Source organism: Thunnus maccoyii, chromosome 19, assembly GCF_910596095.1.
Source record: "Thunnus maccoyii chromosome 19, fThuMac1.1, whole genome shotgun sequence".
In the NCBI taxonomy this organism is placed as follows: Eukaryota; Metazoa; Chordata; class Actinopteri; order Scombriformes; family Scombridae; genus Thunnus; species Thunnus maccoyii.
The window spans coordinates 14,160,871-14,181,926 of record NC_056551.1 but is presented as its reverse complement, the minus strand read 5'-3'; the positions used below and the strand labels follow the sequence as shown (position 1 = coordinate 14,181,926).

The window sequence follows — 21,056 nt, the reverse complement described above, 5'->3', positions numbered from 1 at the left end:
CATACAGACAGAACAAGCTGGTGAACATAGCGGAGCATTTAGCAGCTAAAAAGCCAGATATTTTCCTCAGAGAAGACCAAAACCACATCTAAAAGGAGAGTAAATATTGGACTTTCATTGATCAGGTGGCCATAAACACAACTCCAAATAATGTTACTACATATCTGCTGGATGTACAAATATTTCCATATTAAAAGAGGATAAATATATCAGTGTTGTGTTCACTGCTTGCTTCTGCTGTCTCCAAGTGGCATTGCATTATTAATCCATTATTAATGATTAACTAAAATGTATGATTGAAGATAACTTACTAATTTGCTGATGGCCCATTAGGAGGTAAGAAACCCTTTATCAACATTTGTGGTTACAGAATTGATGTCTTAGCAGGAAGTTAGAGCCTTTACCTTTTATCAATGGATTACTAACATTTCAAATGATAGATTTGATAACTTGTAAACGAGGACCTTAAATAAAGTCATCAGTTACAAATTATAAGCTCTTTATTACATGTAAGTATTTCCTGTTGGTACATATGAGGTACGTATAAAATTGTATGAGGAGACTAGACAACTTCTCTGTGCAAGACAAGCAGTTTAGGAAAATTCTACTTCTACTTCTCGGTTTGAATCGTGACAGAGCATTAAACACCCAAAAGAAAACCATAAGAGTGGCAGTAACTTAACACTCATCTCACATAGGTTGTGATGTGAGGTGACTCTGATATGATTCTTGAGGTCATTGCTGATTCTAGCAAGATGGCTGATACTGGTGAGAGTATCAGAGCAGTGTTGACGTGCTATGTTGTCTGCAATTTCTCAGATGCCATTAGGCATCGTTATGTCATTCGAGACTCCCTGAGATGCACTAAAACTGCCAGTGAGTCAAGAATGCTTCATCTTGAGGAAAGGCGACCCCAGCTCACCTTTCCTCTTCTCTACAGCTGATAGTAGCCTAATAGCTCACTGTTAACAGTCAGTATAAAGCACTGCCTGCTGAACATATGTTTATATACTGAAATAGTCTGTTTGAACTTCACAGAAAAGCAGATACTTATAGCGCTCCTCCAAGGAAGCTTTGATCCCACTGGAACTTATCATCAAGGTGGAGTCTTGATCAGAGTGATGCTCTGTTCAACATGAATGAAACCCCGCCAGGACAAATATCTGCATACAACATCTCCTGAGGCACAGAATCACAACTTCATCTGACTCATGTGATTCAGAGGCTCTTTATTCACCTCATATAGACAAAACTCATTCTGCCACCTGGAGTCTTTATTTTAGTCCCATCTCTGCATCAGACACGGATGTAAACAAGCACAGTATGCGACTGCCGGCTTGTGGAGGAGCTGGTTTCAAGAATACTTTAAAATTAATGTAGGGAAGGCAGACATGAGCAGAGGCGAGAAGAGGCTTTGCTGCTTTAAAGTGTGGCTCAAATTCCGACAGAAAAACACATTTTCTCACTTATAAAAAACATTATGAAATTAACAATAATATAAATATATGTAGAAAAAGATATCCAATACATTTTTAAACTGTCACAATATTAGTTTATTGCAGGCCATTTTTATTTAATTCCAGCAGTTTTTTTTTTAATTTCAAGATTTGCTTTTGCAATTTTTCTCAGTGACCTTAAGATGCAGCACAAAATGTTCTACAGGAAATTGCACCAAAAATGTTAAAACATTTATCAGACAGAGGCTATTCACAGTGTTGGTCCATGATGAGAAAACGCTGCCTCTCCATACTTCAGAGACATTAGAGTAAGTCTGATTAAAAGAGTACTGCAATAGTTAAGGCAAAAGACAATCCAAGCATGGATCCATTTCTTTGCAACTGAAAGTGCAAGATATTGTCTGACTTTTACTATATTTCTAAGGTGGAAAAATGTCTAATTAAATGACAATTTTGCAAGAGTTTTACGGCCACTTAAAATTTTGTTTTTCTTAGCTTCGTCCCCAATTTCTGTTATGTCCTCCAATGTGTGACATTCTGCATAGCTATGAAATTTCACAAAATGCTGTTGTATAATTGGTCAAGTGGGAGCAGTAATGTGCAGTTTAGTCTCCATCTACCCACGCAGGTAGTTTTTGTTGTATTTTCTGAAGTGTTGAGATGACCTTGTCTCAGATTTCTGTCTCGATATAACTGCAATGTAATGGAAGTTGATGGAATTTTTTTTTGTCGTGTTCAAAATTGAAACTGAAAAATTGCACTTAAAATATAAAAAATCAAGAGCATCATCTCTTTCCAGAATCGATATACATACCTGAAACTCAGATAATCGACAGGGCTCAGTAGAGGTAAGTGAGGAGAAGTGTTTTACATTGCTGTCGGCTGTGAGTCATGCCCCAGTCTTGTACATGCATTTTGAATGAAAATAAAGATGTATGTGCAGACTTTCATCAGTATGTAACGTGTGCCTGCATGTGTCAGCCTTACACCGAAGGATTCCACATGTTTTCTGTCAGGTGTTGTCCTTGTATATCCGTGTGTCCAAGCAGCTGCGATGGGATTTTTAACAAATGTCTCTTCTTTACATTCTTGCCGCCTGAAAATAGCTGGTGCAATATTCCTATTCCAGTTCATTACACTTGCACATAGCACCACTTTAGCTTCGGATTTCATTGTATTCAACGTCACAACAGCACCTTTGGCCTTCCCATGTGACTTTTTTCAAAAGCCTATTCCATATGAATGGGCGTGTTATCAGTAGTTCTGTGCCTATCAGTCTGTCAAGAAAAGAGAGGTCTTGTGGAGTTGACCCTTACTCTAACTCAGGAACAGCTCTGAAATTTCTCTCTCTCTTTCAATCACCCATCAAATTCATCTTTTCAACTTTCTATTTCCCAATGGAAATAGAATTTCCTTATTTCAATTTTCAGCCAGTCGCCTATAGTGTGCAAATTGGACCATCTACAAAATGATTGACAGCTTGAATGAATAATGAAATTTGTGATTAATGTTGCTATTCAAGTTACCATTATTATGAGAATTAAAACAACGTCCAATCAGTATTTGCAGGAAAGCTTCACATAATAGCAAATGATTATCATTCTACAAATGAGGAGCCGATCTGAGCCACAGGAAGGATCTCATTTCACGATGATTGTCTATTACATGCTTACATGACAAATAAACTTGATTAATTGATTTCTATAGAAATAGCCACAATTTCAAAGAAAAGACAGTTTCAATTGTAATGGCTGTCCAAATATTCAGTATCTCTACGCTCCCAGTGTTTTAAATTCCCAATTGTCAGCTCAGTTTTCTCTGCACATGGAACTCCCCTCCACCTGCCTGTGTCACTAATCTGTTACTGTAGTATGCAAATTTCAGCATAATGTCTCAGTGATCAAACATGATAAGCACTCTGTTTGTTTGTGTAACTTATGAGCTTAATTGGAGCTTCGACAGACATGCGCCACAGAACCACCACAGACATGTGGTTATTCCTTTTGCAGTTTATTACTCCTGATTTCCTGTGTTGATATCCTGAAAAAAAGAAGAAAATGCACAAACAAATAGGTTGAAGGACAATATTAGGAGTTGCTATAAATGACCTTAAACCCACTCTAATTCATATGATCAGGTTAAAGTAGTAGATCAATATGAAGGAGGAACACAATAAATAGTAATGCAGCACATGGGATGGACCACATTTCAGATTAAATGATACCATCTATTCTTGTTTTAGACAAAGTTTATCAATTATATACATTATAATACAATTAGAAATTATACATAATTTGTTATATTCATACTCAAGAGCTCAATTTGGCCTCTTAATTAGGTTTGATTTGTCTTTCTTAGTAGTTATACTGTATGTAATCTTAGAAGCTCAATCAAAATGACCTTGCAAGAGAAATTGGACTGGATGAGGTAACAGGCCACTCTGCCCTCTGCCCTGCATTACTGTACTTACATTTCACACATTTTTTCACACCACTGAATGCAAAAACTACAAAATATGAGTTTCAAAGGGTTAGGGAGTTTGTTATGGAATTATAGATGTTTGAATTCACAATTATCCCTTGAAGGAGAAATATCAGTTCAGTTTACCTGAAAGCTCCAGAAAAACTAAGTTGTTGAAATTTGTTCAAGTGTTTTTACCAAAATCAAGGATGAAATTTGAAACACACCTTTTAAGCCAGAATGGTCAAGAAGGTCTTAAAGTTCAGAAGAGCTCATAAAATAATAAATCATTTGAGAAAATAATTCAGAAATAATGGAAACGTAACCATTCCATGACAAGTTGGAAAACTCTATCTGCTGAGGAAGATTGTGTGATACGATTGAAATCTCCAGCAGCTGCTAAATTGACCCTGAAGTCCTTCTGTTTGTCACAGAGCACACAGGTAGGTCCAGAGGTCCAGAGGTCACAGGTCACAGTGCTGAAGAGCCAGTTCATCTTCATCACTGAAGAGGCACACAAGGGCTGCACCAGACTGCTTATGATTGATGTGAACAAAAGCAGCAGATGGCGAATGAATGTCTACACCAGAGCACTACCATTTTCATATAAACTATGCATGTCGGTACTTTGGATTTTAGCTTTAGAAAAGGTTAAAAAAGGTTTTTAATGTCAATGAGAACAGCACTTCATTGCCCCTCTCTCCCTTAAATCTTTTACCTGGGTTTCAATGTTGATTTTATTTTTAGTATAGTTTGGTGAAGTTTAGTTCAGTTTTATATGAATATATTTAATATATAATATATATGAATATATAATATAATAAGAATTAACACTGAAAATCAACTTTAAGCATCAAATCCAAGCATGACATATACTTGTCAACACCACTTGGACATCATAGAGCTTTGCGTAGATGCCAGCACTCACAAGAGCACTCAGGCTGACCTCTTACCAAGAAAAAACTCACATTGTTCTACATTTTTGATGTTGCTTATCATCCTCTACTTGTTGTCCCGTCGCTCATCAATTGTTTTTGTTGCTCCTGGCATTCGTAGTGAAGGTTAAGGCCTGCTTTTCAATGACGTGCATGTAGCAGCAAGTTTGCAAAACACAGTGGTTTGCCTGAGTCAAGATTTTGACCTTGATTCATGATTGAAACAACTTAATGTGAGAAATGAGAGGGATGTTTTTATGTTAATTTCTTAAAATACATGTAAATTCTATTCATGATTTTTGCAAGGTCCTATGATGGCTGAAGGTCTTGCAATCATCTCCCTCTACTCCCCCCTTCTATCCTGTCATCTTATGGACAGCTGGGGCACCATACCAATTCATTTCTTCTTGCCTGATTGCCTTTCGAGAGAACAATGTCCCCTTCTTGAAGGCTTGACCTTTTCCATTGCCACCTGTGGCGAAGCTGCAATGTTTTAAGGTATTCACGCCTCCACCTGTTCCAAAAGGTGTCAGCCAGGCTTTAAACTTGTTTCCACTCCTCTTTGAAGAGATTTACTTCCTCAAAGTTGCCTGGAGGGAGAGGAGCTGTAGCCTCTTTTGAGGGTCAGGAGAATTGCTGGGGTAAGGATGAAAGGCAATTCTCGATCCGATGACACTGGGATAAGAGGTCTTGAATTCATGACTGCTGCTACCTCAGCCATAAATATTATCAAAACTTCATATGTCAGATGGGATTTTTCTGTTCAAACAGAGTGCAGTCCAGACAATGAAGGGCGATGCCGATCATACATGCCAATGCACCGTCCATGTGGGATGGGGGTGGATTAAACACCAAGGTGCACCTCTGTGTGTTCAGGTCCTTCTCCACATTACTGAAGCTCAGACTTGTATCGTCCATCTCCAGCTCTTGGGAGGTGCCAACAAAGTTCATGCCACAGTCAGCTTGTATATGTTTTGTGGGGGTCTTGACTGCGACGAACCTTCTAAAGGTCTTAATGAAGCTGTTGGCACTCATAGCCTCAATCACTTCAACATGGTCCTGTGAGCTGAGTTATGCTGCGTAGGAGGGCTGGTGACGCCGTCTCTTGATTTAGTGTTGGCTGATTTCAGGTTGGAATGGATGTACTTCCACTGGCTAGGATGTGATGATAAACGGATACACTGAACTGTGTTATGCACGTAGACATAGAATCTCCCTGACTGGTTGAGGAGGTGTCCTAGTACAACCTTGCTGTCCGTGTAGAACACAATGCTGTCAAATGTCACATCCATCTCTGTGACTATCAGCTCAGCGAGCTCCACTCTAAGTACAGCCACACACAGTTCCAGTCTTTGGATGGTTAGGCCCGGCTGGGGGGCCATCTTCACCTTTCCAAAGACAAAGCCAATTTCAGTTTGTTCTTCGTGGCTCATCACCTTAATGTAGGCTACAGCTGCTATCACTTTCACCGACACGTCTGTGAAAACACAGAGTTCTCTTCTTTGTGTCCCTTTGGTGGAGAAAGATGTGTGAGGGAGCAGTACCTGAAGTTCCCGTAGGTCTTGGAGAGACTCCCTCCACCTGTCTTTGGGGGGTCTCAAGTCCCAATCCTCTGCTTGTGTGGTGAGCTCTCTGAGTATCAGCCTTCCATGAACAGAGATGGGTGTGAGGAACCCTAGGGGGTTATAGAGACTATTTACTGTTGACAACACCCCTCTGCATGTAAAGGGCTTCTGGTCATCTACAATCTGGAACATGAAGGTGTCTTTGTGCATATTCCAGGACAACCCAAGGCTATGTCGGATGGGCAAGTCATCATCAAAGAGATCTAAGTCATTGATATCCTTGGAGCAGTCTTCAGGTGGGAATGCCTCAATGAATGCAGGTAAATTTGGTGCAATTTTGTGCAACCTGAGGTTAGAAGCTGGAAGCATCTTCTGCGCTCACCCAAAAACAGTGATGGCCTCTTCCCTGGTGTCAAAGTATTTTAAAAAAGGGGGTGGTTGCTCTGCTCATCCAGTATCGTGTACATTTTCTTAGACTCCTCTCTGCAGCCAGTTGGATACATGCTGACGGGGCATGAACATATACAGGTGAATATATACAGGTGCCTTCACAGGCCTCTCCCACTTATTCTTTCTGTCTGTTGAAGCTTGCATGAAGAGGTTAAAACTGGGTCTGTGTGAGCCTTTGTCCCTGTGCAAATGAAGTCTGTCAGTTTATTTTGCAGGGCCGGACTGGAGGCCTTGCGTAATTCTATCTCCAGTTTTAATAAACCAGCCTGCGACGTATTTGCCTCTGCTATGGCAGCATCTTTATCTTTTTCATCATTTAATGCATCAAGAGTGGCCTGAATGCGTGCCTGCTCAACCGTTAGTTCAATTTTCATTTTAGGATGCGTTGCTCTAGATTGTGCTGCTTCAGCTTTTGCTCTCGCCATGGCAACTGCTAAGTTAGCCTTTGAGCTGGACAATGAATGAGATGCCTGTGATCTTACAGAGCGACCATATTCATTTCGTTTGTGTTGTCAAATTCTTCTTCAATTATGATTTAGTGTGTTTTTAATATCAGGAGGATTAAGCTGGTGTGAGGGCTGTCTGAATGCCTTTGTGCTAGTCACTTAGCTCTTGGGATTGTGTAGCTCCGCCACAGGGTGGTGCTATTACACAGGATAAACAATTTTAACACACTAAACTACACCTGTAGGGGCAGAACAACTGGCATGATTTGCTATTAGAAAAGACAATTTATAACATCAGCAATAAGGCAGAGCAACATTTGAACAGTGAAATGTGTATTTATATTTTAATCAATTTTCATAAATTTAAAGGTTGGACTGATTATGTTTACACACTGTCTTGTGTTAAGTGCAGTTGTACAAGTTGTTGCACACAGTGTCTGATCATTTTAGTTATTAAATTATCCAAATAAAAAACTGATTTGATCCAGCATAGCAAAGCTGTGGGACAATTCAGTATTTCAACTTTTTCTCTCTCCATATAATCATGTCAGAGTTCCTTTATTAAAACATCTTGCTGACACATTTTGGAGAGGTGTCTCCTTGAGCATTTCACAAAAATAATAGTATTGTGTTTTAACAGTAAAAAGAAAAACACAGGGAAAAAAATCAATGTGACAGAGGGGGAAAAATACTTGGTGAACTTTTTACCCTGTGATTTTGAATATTTCCATAATTGTCACGTTTTAACTTTGTCCGTAATGCTGACTCCTGGATATACTATTGTAAAAACAAAACAAAAGAGGTCAGTCTATTCCATTTCAGTTGCCTGAGTTGTACAGGCTGTTAACTATTTTAATTTTGCTAATTCTGTTTCACATTTCAATATTTCAACCATCAACACTGTAGCTGGTCTAAGGTTGAAGCGAAAGTTGCATTACTCTGCCTTGGTTGTAGTCTTCACATATTCTTTGTTTTCTTGTTAATGATCTTCTGTTATGTATCAGCTTATTTCAAAGTCACCACCTAGGTACATACTGTACGTCAGCAGTCAGAGGCTTGAGCGTACAATATGCATTCAGACATGTTGCCTACTGTTGGTTTTTAGGCCAAGCATGTTATTTCTGTTGCCATGGTGATATTTGCAGTATTGTGTGGTTAGAAATCCATTCAGGGTTATTGAGGCATATTCATAAATGGATATAAACACAAAGTTCATATCCATGACAAACTGTCTCCCTGTATGACCTCATGTTAAGGACATTGCTTGAGTTATAGTGTCATCTCTCTTATGTGCTGTCTCACACAGCCTTGTTTAATACATCACCTTCAGCTTTCCAACATTTATCAAGGACTTCCTGCACGTCTCAACAACTTGCTGTAGATGCCAGAGAACAACTTGTTACTTTTAAATCAAAAGTGAGTGTACAGACTTATAAAATAAACTTGGCTGTGACCCTTTCTTCCCATTATCATTAAGAATAGTTGTTAGAGAAATTGTATCTTTGCGGGTGGTTGCACGTTTGGTTAGTTCTGCTGAAATATTCTTTTTAAATGTGTTTATTTTCATTGTATCATGTTTTATGGTACACAATGAAAAAACAAATCCTCTAATGAATGGACTTGAGTTCAAATAAATGAAGGTGCTCATGAAAAGGATTTATCCTGAACACAATAAAAACAGTTTGAAAGCATTTTCATTTGAATGATACTAATACTTTTCTCCTATTATAATCTCAAATAACGACTAATGTGCCACTGAGACAATGCCTCAGCCTATCTGGGGTCCTGATCATCTTCACAGCTGCCTTGAAAACCTCTGAACACTCTTAAATGACTAAATGGGGTTTTCACCAGATGGCCACAGAGGGTGGCTGCCCCTCAGAGAAAGACATAAACAGATGCATTGAGCCGGTTGTCTAATACGACCTGATAAGTGTTTAATGATGTTGTTTCTTCTTCCTGTTTGCGCCACACAAAATGAGTGGATGGCCCGAGGGAGTGTTTTGCTGTAAAGCCTGAACCAGCTCTGTAGCTAAGTCTGTATATAGCACTTGTCAGGTTCAATAGCGACGAGTCAGGCTTATGTTATACACAGACAATGGAAAAACTTGCTATATATTCTACATTACAAGAGTTTTACCGGGAAACAGGATTGCAGAAGAGTCATATTTTGCAGATCAATGAAAAACATGACATTGAGTGCTGTACTATTCTTGAATATAAAGGATGCTGATAGACTTCCAGCTGCTTCAGATAAAGTTTACGGAGAGTTATCTTGGTCCACCCAGTGGTCACCTGGGGTACAATCACTTATTTCCCAGGCAGCTCTGAGATGGAGCTGTAGGTTTGTACAAGCTATGGGACATCCTCCTCAATTTGATTAGAGTACACTTTACTGCCTCCCAAATCAAGCTTGCATCCCGTTAATGTAATTGAGTCAAACGATGCAGGGCTGACTCAACAAATGAGGAATAGCTACCAATTAAACAAATGGACTTCACTGAGTGGACAGTGATGAAAATATTGCGCTATAACAAGACTGGAGCCCGGAGGCCAATAACATTCATCTTTTACGTTCTTAGAGATGTGAGAAGCATATATCTCTCTCTAACTAATACCACTAATTCATCCTTAATACAAGATCAATAACAAAAACACAGACATGTGTAAAAGGTCGTTGGTCTTTGGTTTAATTGGCATTACAGACAGTAAAACAAGACACTAGGGTCAATCAGTGAAATGTTAAGGCCATGGAAGAAAAAAAAGGTACAATGCAGGACAATATAGTCATCAAAAGAGGAAAGATAATAACATGGTTTGCAGAATCAAGAGGTGGATATTCATCTGATCTTTCTGTTATTCTCCTCCGCACAGCTCCAGCAGGATTTTGCGGTAGTCACCAGATGTGTCTCCCTGCGCAAATGGAAAAAAAATCTGTGAGACTTCAAAGGACCATGAAGCCAAACTGATAACACTGAGATATTTTCAGATTCAGACTTTTGAAAAAACAGATAATATTACTCATACAGATTGGACTTTAGCTAATCAAATGAAACATATGCAGTAAAAAAAAAGTCAAAGTTCAAAACAGCATTAAGGCATTACATCAAGTTAAAACTGCCATTATGATTAAATCCTGGCTGATGTATTGCAAAGCTTTTGCTGACTACAGTATTTCCCCGCCCCTGGTTTTTAGTGCCTCACCTTGATGAAGGAGTAGAGAGTCTTGCCATACATCTTCAGGAACTGCGCCTTGATGTCCAGCATGTCAATCTCAGCCCTGGAAACCATAATTCTGATGAGGACACTGTCTGTGGTTCCCAGCCCCTGACAAGAGAGAGAAAGTGTGTTTATACTGCACTAGACTTTGCCTCAGAGAGAATAATTAAATCAGTCTGCTTTTCTTATAGCTGATGTATCTACTGTAATTATGTATATTTGTAACCAATGAACCAAATTAAAACAAATTGTTTATATCTGTGGTTGGTGCCTTGATCTCCAAATGCAGATGACAAGTCACATGGACACAGAAACAGACAGCAGAAGGACATACTGTGCATTTACTTAATACTATGACAAATTTAGCATCAGAAAAAGAAGAAAGTGTAGTGGCTACACATTACAGTACAGTAGCTCCAAGCTACAAGCATGAAATATTTACCTTCATTGATTTGTATAATCGTTCTGCAAAGAACGCTGGCTTGTTCCTCAAGCATTTCACTGTAAAGCAAAAGCAAATCCCAGCACATTAGAGGCTATGCATTAGAAGCAATGCTTTTAAAACATAAATATGATGCAAGATCTTTTGATAGATACTATGGCAACATTAAGAGTGTGTATTCTGCTAAGTCAAAGCCCCTTCTTTCCATCTCAGACCACAATTCGATATACCTAATTCCCTGATATAAATTGGTTTTCAAGTCAAGCAAACCTGAACATAAGACTGTTAATGTGTGGACAGATGATTAAATTGAGACACGGAGGGGGTGTTTTATGTGCACAGATTGGTCCTTATTCCATGCACTAGAGCTTGATGAGGTTTTGTTACCATAGTGGGTTATATTCAATTCTGTGTCAACATTGTGGTAGCCAAGAAGGATGTTGTCATCTATCCTAACAATAAACTCTATATTACAAAAGAAATTAAAGACTGCATAAATAGGAAAAAGCAAGCCTTTAGAAATGAAGACAGGGCAGGACTGTCAGTAGTTCAAAGAGAACTTAAACAACTCCTTACAAATGCAAGGAAGCAACACAGGCAAACTTCAAACACTAGAAAACTTTAGGACACAATGAAATCAGTTACCAATATGAACCCTGCAAAAAAACAAATTATCACCTTGGATGAACAACAAAAATCAAATGAGCTGAAGGACTTTTACTTGAGGTCTGAATTCACAAAACTTCTCTCATGTGTGACAATATGTTGCAGTCTCTGCCAGACACTGACGCCACCTGCTGGCTAGAAGTGGACCTATCTACTCTCCACCGTCCTTTCAGTAGGGTGTGCACTAATAAGTCCACAGGCCCAGACGGACTGCCAGCTTTTTAGCTCAAAAGCTGTGTGGAATTGACATCAGCATGGTGTACTTAGACACTCACACTATCCCAGCTTTGTGGAAGAAGTCACTCATAAAACCAGGTCCTAAAAAGTCCTGTGCCACAGTATATCATGATTGTAGCTTTCTCCTTGATTTTAATGAAATGTTTTGAGAAATTTGTAGTGTCCCTGGTCAAGAAGGAAGTCGAGCCAATGTTATATACATGTCAATTTGCCTGTAAGCATAAGCACAGCACTGAAGACGCCATCCTCAGCATTTCGCTAATTATCTCTAAGCACCTTGAGAACATAAAACACTACACTCAAATTTTATTCATTGATTTTAGTTCAGCGTTTAATGCTGTGCAACCCTACCTGCTTTTAGAGAAGCTGAAGGACATGAGTGTTAAAACTACCCTGATTAGATTTTATTCTTTTTTAACTAACAGGACACAGCAAGTGAAGGTCAATGGGACACTGTTAGAGACCAAACACAGCAATACAGGGGTCCCACATGGTTGTGTGGTATCACCTACACATTTTACATTGTACACTAATGACTGCAGGAAAGTACACTGTAATAATTATATTATAAAACTCGCTGATGATACTGTGATTTTGAGCCTTCTTCACAAGGACATGGACACTTCTGTGTACCACAATGAGATACACTCCTTCATCAATTGGTGTGACACCAACCATCTCCTTCTAAATGTTACAAAAACACAGGAGATGGTCCTTGACCTGAGGCAAGTGACTGACCAAGAGTCACTGGTCATCAAAAACAAGATAATCATTCAGGTGTCCTTGTATAAATACCTACTTGTCCGCATAGACAACCTTCTTAGCTGGAAAACACACACCGATAACCTGTGCAATAGACTGCAGCAGAGACTTTACTTTCTAAGGTGATTGAGGCTGTATGGAGTGAGCAGTCCGATCATGCTGAACGGGCAATCCTAGAGAGCATAATTAGATATGGAATTACAGCAGGGTTTGGCAACCTAACAGTGCAACTGAAAAGCAGGCTTGCCACCATGCACTGAATGGCTATGAAGGTGATAGGGAAGAAAGAATATGAGCCCATATAGAGCCTATACAAGCAGGCAGTCATGAAACAAGCAACAAAATAATTGCAGATCCCCTCTTCTCTGAATACGAACCTCTGCCATCAGGAAGAATGCTCCATGTGCCAAAGTGCAAATCAAACCGCTTGAAGCTGTCGTTTGTTCCAGCCTCCATCAAGGTGCTGAACTCTTAATGCTAAATCTTAGTGCAAAAGAGCAATGTGCAATAAATACACAAGCACTTTAGCACTTATGCACTTTAATTCTTACAGTTTCTTTTTAAGCTCTTATATTGTCAATGTCAGATGTATAGTCAAATGTCTCTTATGTTTTTAGAATGTTTTTATGTGAAGCAGCTGTGTAGCATTGTGTCAATCATTTCTCACGTTTTTTTATGTGAAGCAACGGACTGTAACACTGTGCCAAAGACAAACTTCCCCTCGGAGACAATAAAGTTTACTCTACATTCAACTGTATAATGCACAGAATGTACATGTCCGGAGACAGGCTCTTTTGACAGAATATAGATAACAGAATACACCACCAACAACTGCAGAGTTGAATTAACACACCTCTATGACAGTTTCAACAAAAGATGGGCACCAGTTTCACAACATTAGCATTAAATGTAGATAATTGTAATCAACTGAATTTTTCTTATTATTTTGGACCACAATACAAGATTTTTAATGGCCAAATGTACAAAACTGAAAATATGCGTCTCCTAAGGCTTAAGAGTTCCTCATCTTTTCAACTTTGGTGACCATTTTGGTAAAAAGCAGTCAATGCAGTGTGTTTCTGCACAAAACTACCCACAGACCACTTGGTAAACTGGCAGTAAGTACTAAAATGTCTTTTTTTGTTTGCAGATTCCATTAACAAGGCTGAATCTCTATAAATTAGCAACAAGTAACAGAGGAGACAAACCTATGGCCAGGAAGACGTCCTCCAGACAACCAGACATCTCCCGCTTAATGCTGTCCTCAATGTCTCTTCCAGAAATCTTCTGATACTCATCGAACACTGAATGAGGACATAATATGATTAATGTGGAGGTGGATAATAATGTCCTGTTGTGCCACTGTAGTAAAAAGAAATCAATCTAACTATGAGTTTTTTTGTTTCATGACACTACACACTTCATGAATGAAGCTCATTTACTCCCTATTTAAAGGAGTAAAAGGAAGTACATTCACATGACACACAACACTAATAAACACAAGGACATTAAGTGATGATGTTTGCGGATATGTTGTAATAATACCTCGTAACAGATGCTTTCTGTTCCTCACACAAAGCACAGTGAGGAATTTAACCTCATCTGTGCCCCATCGAGCCTCGCCAGCCTCATAGATTTCCTGCAACGACAAACATTTTTAAAAAAAATTATACTGGAAGTCAAAACTTAAACAAATACTTTCATCTTAAGACCTGAACCCTTGCCTTGGCGTCTTGCATAGCCTGGGCCTCGTCCACATTGTCGCTTTCATCCCGTCCAGCCTGAAACACAGTAGACACAGCAGATTAAGAGAAAACAAGTTAATGATTGCATTATGTCAACAGAAAAAAAGTGTTTTTATGACAAAATGACTACTGGTTCCTCTTCCCTAAACAAATTATGTACAGTACGTGCAAATACTTCCTATTGACATTTTACAAGTGTTCTTGCAAGTCCAACAGACATGAGAAAATTGATCTCATAAAGTGTTGACATTTTTCCACTAAGAAATAAGAGACTGAATATGTACACTCTACTATTTGAATTATATTCTTTAGTTGAATTAAATTTTCATTTTCAACAATACAGTTTTATATGATCTGTGAGAATCTATCATTAAAATAATCTAAGGTAGTTGTATTGCACTGGGCCAGAGTAGTTGTACGTCAATGTTTGCTCACCGTGAGTAAAGAGACCAAAACTCTCTGAAACATTCCAGATGTGTCTCCACACACATCGTCTTCCAGGCTCTTACCATGTTCTGCCATAAATGAGATGATAAAGAATAAAAAAAAAATTAAGGATGGAGTTATTTCAGTTATTGCTGAATTGACTGATTTTTAGCCACAAAAAACAACAAAACACAGTGACCTATTATTAATCCATAATCATTATATATATATATACACATCTTTAGTCCGAAATTTGTCCCCGAAAGTAGCCTATGACCGATAGGAGGGTTATGAATTATGTTTGGCAAGCAAATATTTACAATTGAATGCAATATAAGTAGTAACAGTTACACTAATGTTACATTGTGTTAACTTCACCAATTATGCTGGTATAATAGGCACAAATCATATGCATGTAAGCAATACATCTTAACAGTTAATTTGTGCGAGTTGAAAGACAAAACCATGTAAAAAGCATTTGCTGATTGCCATCATTGTAACAACAGAAGAACAAATAAGCAAACAATAAACTTCCACATACACAGCAAGAATGGCTGTTATAAATAATTTATGCCATGCACCGTTTTCTAATAATGGATGTCATTGCATCTTGAAAAAAACAAAAAAAACAAAGAACAGGGGCTTAGTCACTGATGCATACTATCAGATATCATACACAACCTATATAGTAGCATGACCTGATGTCAGAAATTCTATTCATGGAAGTGACACACTTACAATACCTTTCTTGTAGAAAGCATTGATGGTATTTATTTCAGCGTTTGACCTTGAAGCGAGAATATCGATGAGGCAAGCCTCCTCTGTTCCAGCCCCCTGTGATCAGTCAATATATATGGACATGTTAAAACAAAATATGAAGATACAAGGAAAGTGGGATAAGTTTACGGATTTAAGGAAAAGTAACTTAAAGGATAGGTTTACTGTATAATATGTTTTTTGTTTTTGTCAAAAATTCCCACAAAAAGATCAAAACCAACAGTTCGGCTCTAAATACTTTCCAATTTCCCTACCCTGTCTGAGGCTGTCAGCCCCAAGCTCATTCATTCCTACTGAAGACATGTCATGAAAAAAGTCATTTTTAAGAAAAGGCTAAATAATTTAAAACAGCTAGGCACTGTAGTTTATAGTAAATTTAACCCAATCACAAGTTAACAGTGCATTTGCTGGAGACCATTTTCTGCCACAGATTTGGTGCTCTGATGAGTACTTACAGCACAGCAGCAGTATGTGGGATTGACTGAAAATAAAGTACAGTGCTCGTGTTCATCATAATGACGTCACCCAGTGCAACAGTGTGGCTCACTGATGTGTTTTTAACAACTTTAGGACAACATATGGAGATCTATGGCACAGAGGAATAAGCTATTTCAGGCTTAGGCTTTGCTTCATTGTTGGTTTTGGTCTTTTCATGGGATTTGTTAAGAATTGGAAAAATACAGAATATCACCAAACTTTTCCTTTAAGGACAGAGCAAGTAAATGAGAAGCTCTGACCTTTATTGCGCTTCTCAGCTCATGAGCATCGTAGACAGGGGCCAGCATCAGCAGACCAAGAACGACGCTCCTGAAGTTCCCACTCAGCTCCGAGGACAGATCATCTGCAAGATCCTGCAGGGGGATGGGAACATGAAAACCAACAGTCATCCACAGTGCTTCAATAACTTCATCAAGATCGGCATCTTTAATGCAAGGTGATTATATTTCACATTAAAACCAGTTAATAATGGCTTTATGTTTAGGTCTTGTGCTGCCAACGTGGACATGACACACAACTTCACACATTCCAGGAGCAGGACCGCTGTCTCCACTAGAGGGTGTGGTTTCTGGCTTGTGAACAACTTGCCTTGTGACCACATGTGGGCGTCGCCTTGTGCAACATGACTCACTCTTTCTGCCTGTAAGGATTTCACACACAAGCTTTGACTTTTCTGTACCTTCCTCACTGGAAACTTTCAGGTAATTGATTTATTGACCTTGTATCAGGCACTGCATAGTGTGCTGGTCAGTATCTCATTATGTCAATACAATAAACATCCCAGACTTCCCTTTTAGTTAATATATTGATCCATATAATAATGAAACAAAGAAGCAGTCAGTGGGCAGCAAACTTCTGTGGGTTAAGTGGGTTCGATTATTTTGTTTTTTTATAGAAGGGAACATTCCTGCTTCCTACAGATTACAAGTCCCCCTCTGTCCCAGTTTGTTTACAGGCGGGTATTCATTTCTGCTTTACAGTTAATGGTTAACTTACATATTATCAGTGTTTTGTTAACAAAGTAAAACCCCACCTAAAGTGAAAAAAATGATGGTGTAACTGGAGTAAGAGGTTAAGAGATGACACATCCACTGCTGCTGCTGCTGCCAACAGATTCCATCAAAACTGCTTTTTTCAATTCTTCTAGTACAGCAGCAGTCATTTCTTTGCTTTATGCATCTTTATTTAGGATGAAATCACTTTTTCATTCGCAAAAGAAAAACTTCATTTGCTGCCTAAGAGTACAGCTCAGTCAAAAGCTCTCACCTTGCCCACTGCTTGTTTGTAGGCCTCTTTGATGCGCTGCCTCTGGGCAATTGTACGGTGTGATAGTACATCGATGACAGCTGCCTCATCAGTGCCTGCAAGAAAATATTATAATATTGAATCTCTTCACCTAAAACTGATATTAATCTTAAATGTCTAACATTGTAAGGATCATGTATTTCTATTCAGACAAGAACAAGGGTTCAGTCTGAATGTTTAGCACTGCAACCATGGAGATGATCTGAAATTGTTTGTTAGTATTGACATGGAAACCATGTGTTTGCAATAGAGCTCAAACTAGAGTCAGGGGAAGACGATTATGGTAGCAAACCCTAACAGCATCAACATTCCACACTATAAATTTGCAGATAGAGAGAAAACTGTGATTGTTACAGACTCTTGAATGTTTGTCAGGATGTACCTCTTACATACCTGCTAACATGGTGTAAGAACGGTGTAACTCATGAGATTAGTTTACTACTTTTGCACTATCAGCAAAGGCAAGATTAATTTCTCTTGCCATATCTATCTATCCATATCACCTTGAGTGAAAGCTTAACAACACAATATGTAAAGATGAGGCAAAGTACAAGGACACACTCAGCAGAATGAATGGACTGAGCAATTTAGTTTTCAAACTTTCCTGGAGAGGAGGAGAGAGACAGAAGAAGAGAATAATTACATTTTTTTTCCATGGAGACCGAGTTTTGACGACACGGTCAAACATATATTTGGCTAATGATGGTTTCTGGAGAACAGCGGCTGGATTACTCACCAGCTCCCTTCATGGCTCCTCTCAGCCTCTGGACATCCGCTTCTGCGTCAAAACCAGCCGCCTCAGTCACTGCACCACGGTTTCCGATCTGGTTATAGATTATTTTAAATGACAAAATTAGAACCATGTATCTGTTAAACAGAAATAAAATAGTAGACACTAATGACCACTTCACTAACAAATGTGTTTTGCTTATTGTAACAACACTTGGATGTTTGAGCGTCACTGTGCAGAGTGATGCATGTGCAGAATTTAGAGATCTGTTTTCACACATATCTGCTAAAGAGGGAAAGTTTCTCCGTGCTCACCTCAAATTTGAATTAAAGACATGCATGAACAAGTATGATAATCATGACTCAGTATGCAAATTAAAAAATTATGACGTTGAAATTTGAATGATGTTGAAATTTGAAACTTCCAGGACAAACTCACTGAGTGGCCTTTTCAGTGAAGTAGGAGACATCTTGTGACAATCTTTTGAAATTAAACATACTTGCATATTCATAGATTCAGACTTTTCCAGTGATGAAGGAGTAAATGTGCTTTTAAAGAATTTGTAAGAATTTTGTTTTTGTCAGAAAACCATATGAGACAAATTATTATTCAAAGTATTTTTATGTCTTAAAACAGAGGGGATGTGTAAATACTAAATAACACTGATTATTCAAAAGTTCAAGGCAAGTACGCTACACAGCACATTTATCTATTCATTTGTCAATAGCAGGTGCATTTTATCATTTCAAAATATTAGAAAAAGTTAGAGTTAAATGTCTCTTTTTGAGATATTTACTGCAGACTTTAAAAAAAAAACTATTATGAGAATAATTTCTCCCTCTAAGGTTGGCGAATTTGAGTTGAAATCAAAATCTCAATGACCACAAAGATTTTTGATACTATCTGTATAATGCATTATGACTTAAAATAAAATCACATTAAATAAATAAACTGCTTAACTTCTGACAACTGCTTTAGACTGCAAAGTATTGTTATGAGTAACATTGACAGGAAGCGTAAACTCAAAACAATTATAGCACATTTTGTGTCTGTTTTGTATTTAAAAGGACAGACATAAGACTTAACTTTTATCCCTGATTGCAAAAGCAAATGTGTATCACAACAGCACCATCTCATTACAATATAATTCTAATAAGAAATGACAAATTATAATAGGTCATTTCTATCCAGTCCGATTCAAAACCAAGCACAACAATAGAGACCAGCTTCCTACTAATGATGCAAATAAATGTAAATGTTGAGTACATGACATATGTTGAGACTTACCGCTGCCATTGTAGGAGAGTATGGGTTTCCAAACTGGAGGTGAAGAAAGCTGTAAAAGAACAAATAAACACTGCTAGTTATGTATGTAAAAATGCACAAGGACCTTTGCATTTATAACACAGATGAAGAAAGGAGCAGCAGCATCAGGTTTAGGGGCAGTAAACTGTCTCAGTTTTTTTTTGTCTCAGCAAGTGACCCTCATTAGCCTCTGATCAATTTTGTATGCACTTCATCTTCTCAGAGAGGGTTTCCGTCACACACGTTTGCTCATGGGCTCTCCTGTGTCCTATGTCTACGCTGGCATCAAGGGGGCTACTCTCATTAAGATGGTGTCTTGTTTGTTGGGACACACCTGTAATTACTCCACTGAGAACAAGTGCTTGGGGTTTCAAATCTTCCTGTTTTCCTGCCTGTGTGGATCAACTTACCCGCTGACACAGTCATCATATATCTGTCAAACTCCATTTAATTAAAAAGATATTGAGAAGAGCAATTAAATTTACAAGCTATAATGCTACATAAAGGGTATGTCTACCTTACACAGCCGAGATTCCCTCTATTTACATTCAAGCACAATGAAAGTTTGTATTACAAATCAGACAAACACAGCACTCCTGTCCTGGAGGTCGTCAGTGGGGACATTAACTAATCAAACATAGTGTCCTGGACTCTATGTGTAGGTCAACAGAAACACTTGAGTGGTTTGTGATGTAAATACAGGGCAGGTGATTCCTGCCCTGTATTTACATCACATGTCATACTCTGTGTATGGATTATAGACTGTCAATAAAGATGAAGTGGATACTTCTGCTCAAGCAAAAATTGAGTAAATACAATGAAATCCCTTTCTGGACAAATGAAATAGTAGCATGTTATTCCTCAGGTAAATAGCTTCAGGTATGAACCAAAGCAGCAGCACAGTGTATTCAGACACATTAACACTTAAATGTGTTAATGTGTACATTGTGTTTCAGTGTCATTTACATAAACCTGTCAAACTTACAGGTCTTAATTTTCAAATACATAATGAACTTCTTTCCATGAAAGCAAATGCTTGGCTTCTATGGAAATTGAGCAATAGGAGTTGAGTAGTAGTAGAAGTTCAAATAGTAGTAACAAGTATTAATGTACGTTACAAGGAGACTTGATATCAATATAAGATCACAAAGGTTATCATTGCACCTAAATGTGTTGCCCAAATCAGTTAAATACCAACCTAATGTTCAAGGATAGCTTAATTGATGAGATAAACGTAAAGCAAACGCCAAAAAGTGATTCAGGAAGCAGAGCAGTTAACAGTTAAGTTGGCGTGAAGTTAGAGCGGACACACCCTGCAGACGTCGCACCAACTGCCTTTCACACTGCGCCAACTAAAAAACAGCAGAACATCTCGAAATATGACAATCCGCAAACTGGACATCAACACCTTACTTACCTGTCGTGAAGACAATGTACTCTGTACAGACTGTACAACCCTACACCCACCCTTATAACAAACAGCTGCTCTCAAGTCCCACCCACTGTGTGCTCTTTTTTTTCTTTTTTCCTAAACGGTGTCCTTCTTCCGCGTGCACGGTCGAGAACGCGCATGGGGGTGCATTCACGTACTGTTAGTAGAACGGGACATTTTTTAAAATCTAACCCTATAG

At 38.5% G+C, this 21,056-nt stretch overlaps 1 protein-coding gene across 1 annotated transcript; it reads right to left on the bottom strand.

Annotated features, from left to right (window-relative positions):
• Positions 1-9,980: 9,980 nt before the first annotated feature.
• anxa4 (annexin A4) lies at positions 9,981-20,931 on the bottom strand. The gene is made up of 13 exons (XM_042394513.1): positions 20,843-20,931; positions 19,408-19,456; positions 18,127-18,214; positions 17,352-17,446; positions 16,325-16,438; positions 15,554-15,644; positions 14,820-14,899; positions 14,364-14,420; positions 14,185-14,278; positions 13,848-13,943; positions 10,975-11,033; positions 10,518-10,640; positions 9,981-10,226 (listed from the first exon to the last, which is right to left on the bottom strand). Exons 2-13 carry the CDS (start codon positions 19,414-19,416, stop codon positions 10,170-10,172), a joined length of 963 nt encoding a protein of 320 aa, XP_042250447.1. The 5' UTR covers positions 19,417-19,456; positions 20,843-20,931; the 3' UTR covers positions 9,981-10,169.
• Between the last annotated feature and the right edge of the window lie 125 nt (positions 20,932-21,056).

Excerpts from the sequence above, each read along its gene's own strand:
- anxa4 (XM_042394513.1), bottom strand. Across the intron at positions 15,645-16,324 it reads AGCTGAGAAGCGCAATAAAG|GGGGCTGGAACAGAGGAGGC; the intron begins GTCAGAGCTTCT and ends GACTGATCACAG. Across the intron at positions 10,641-10,974 it reads GATTATACAAATCAATGAAG|GGGCTGGGAACCACAGACAG; the intron begins GTAAATATTTCA and ends CTCTCTTGTCAG.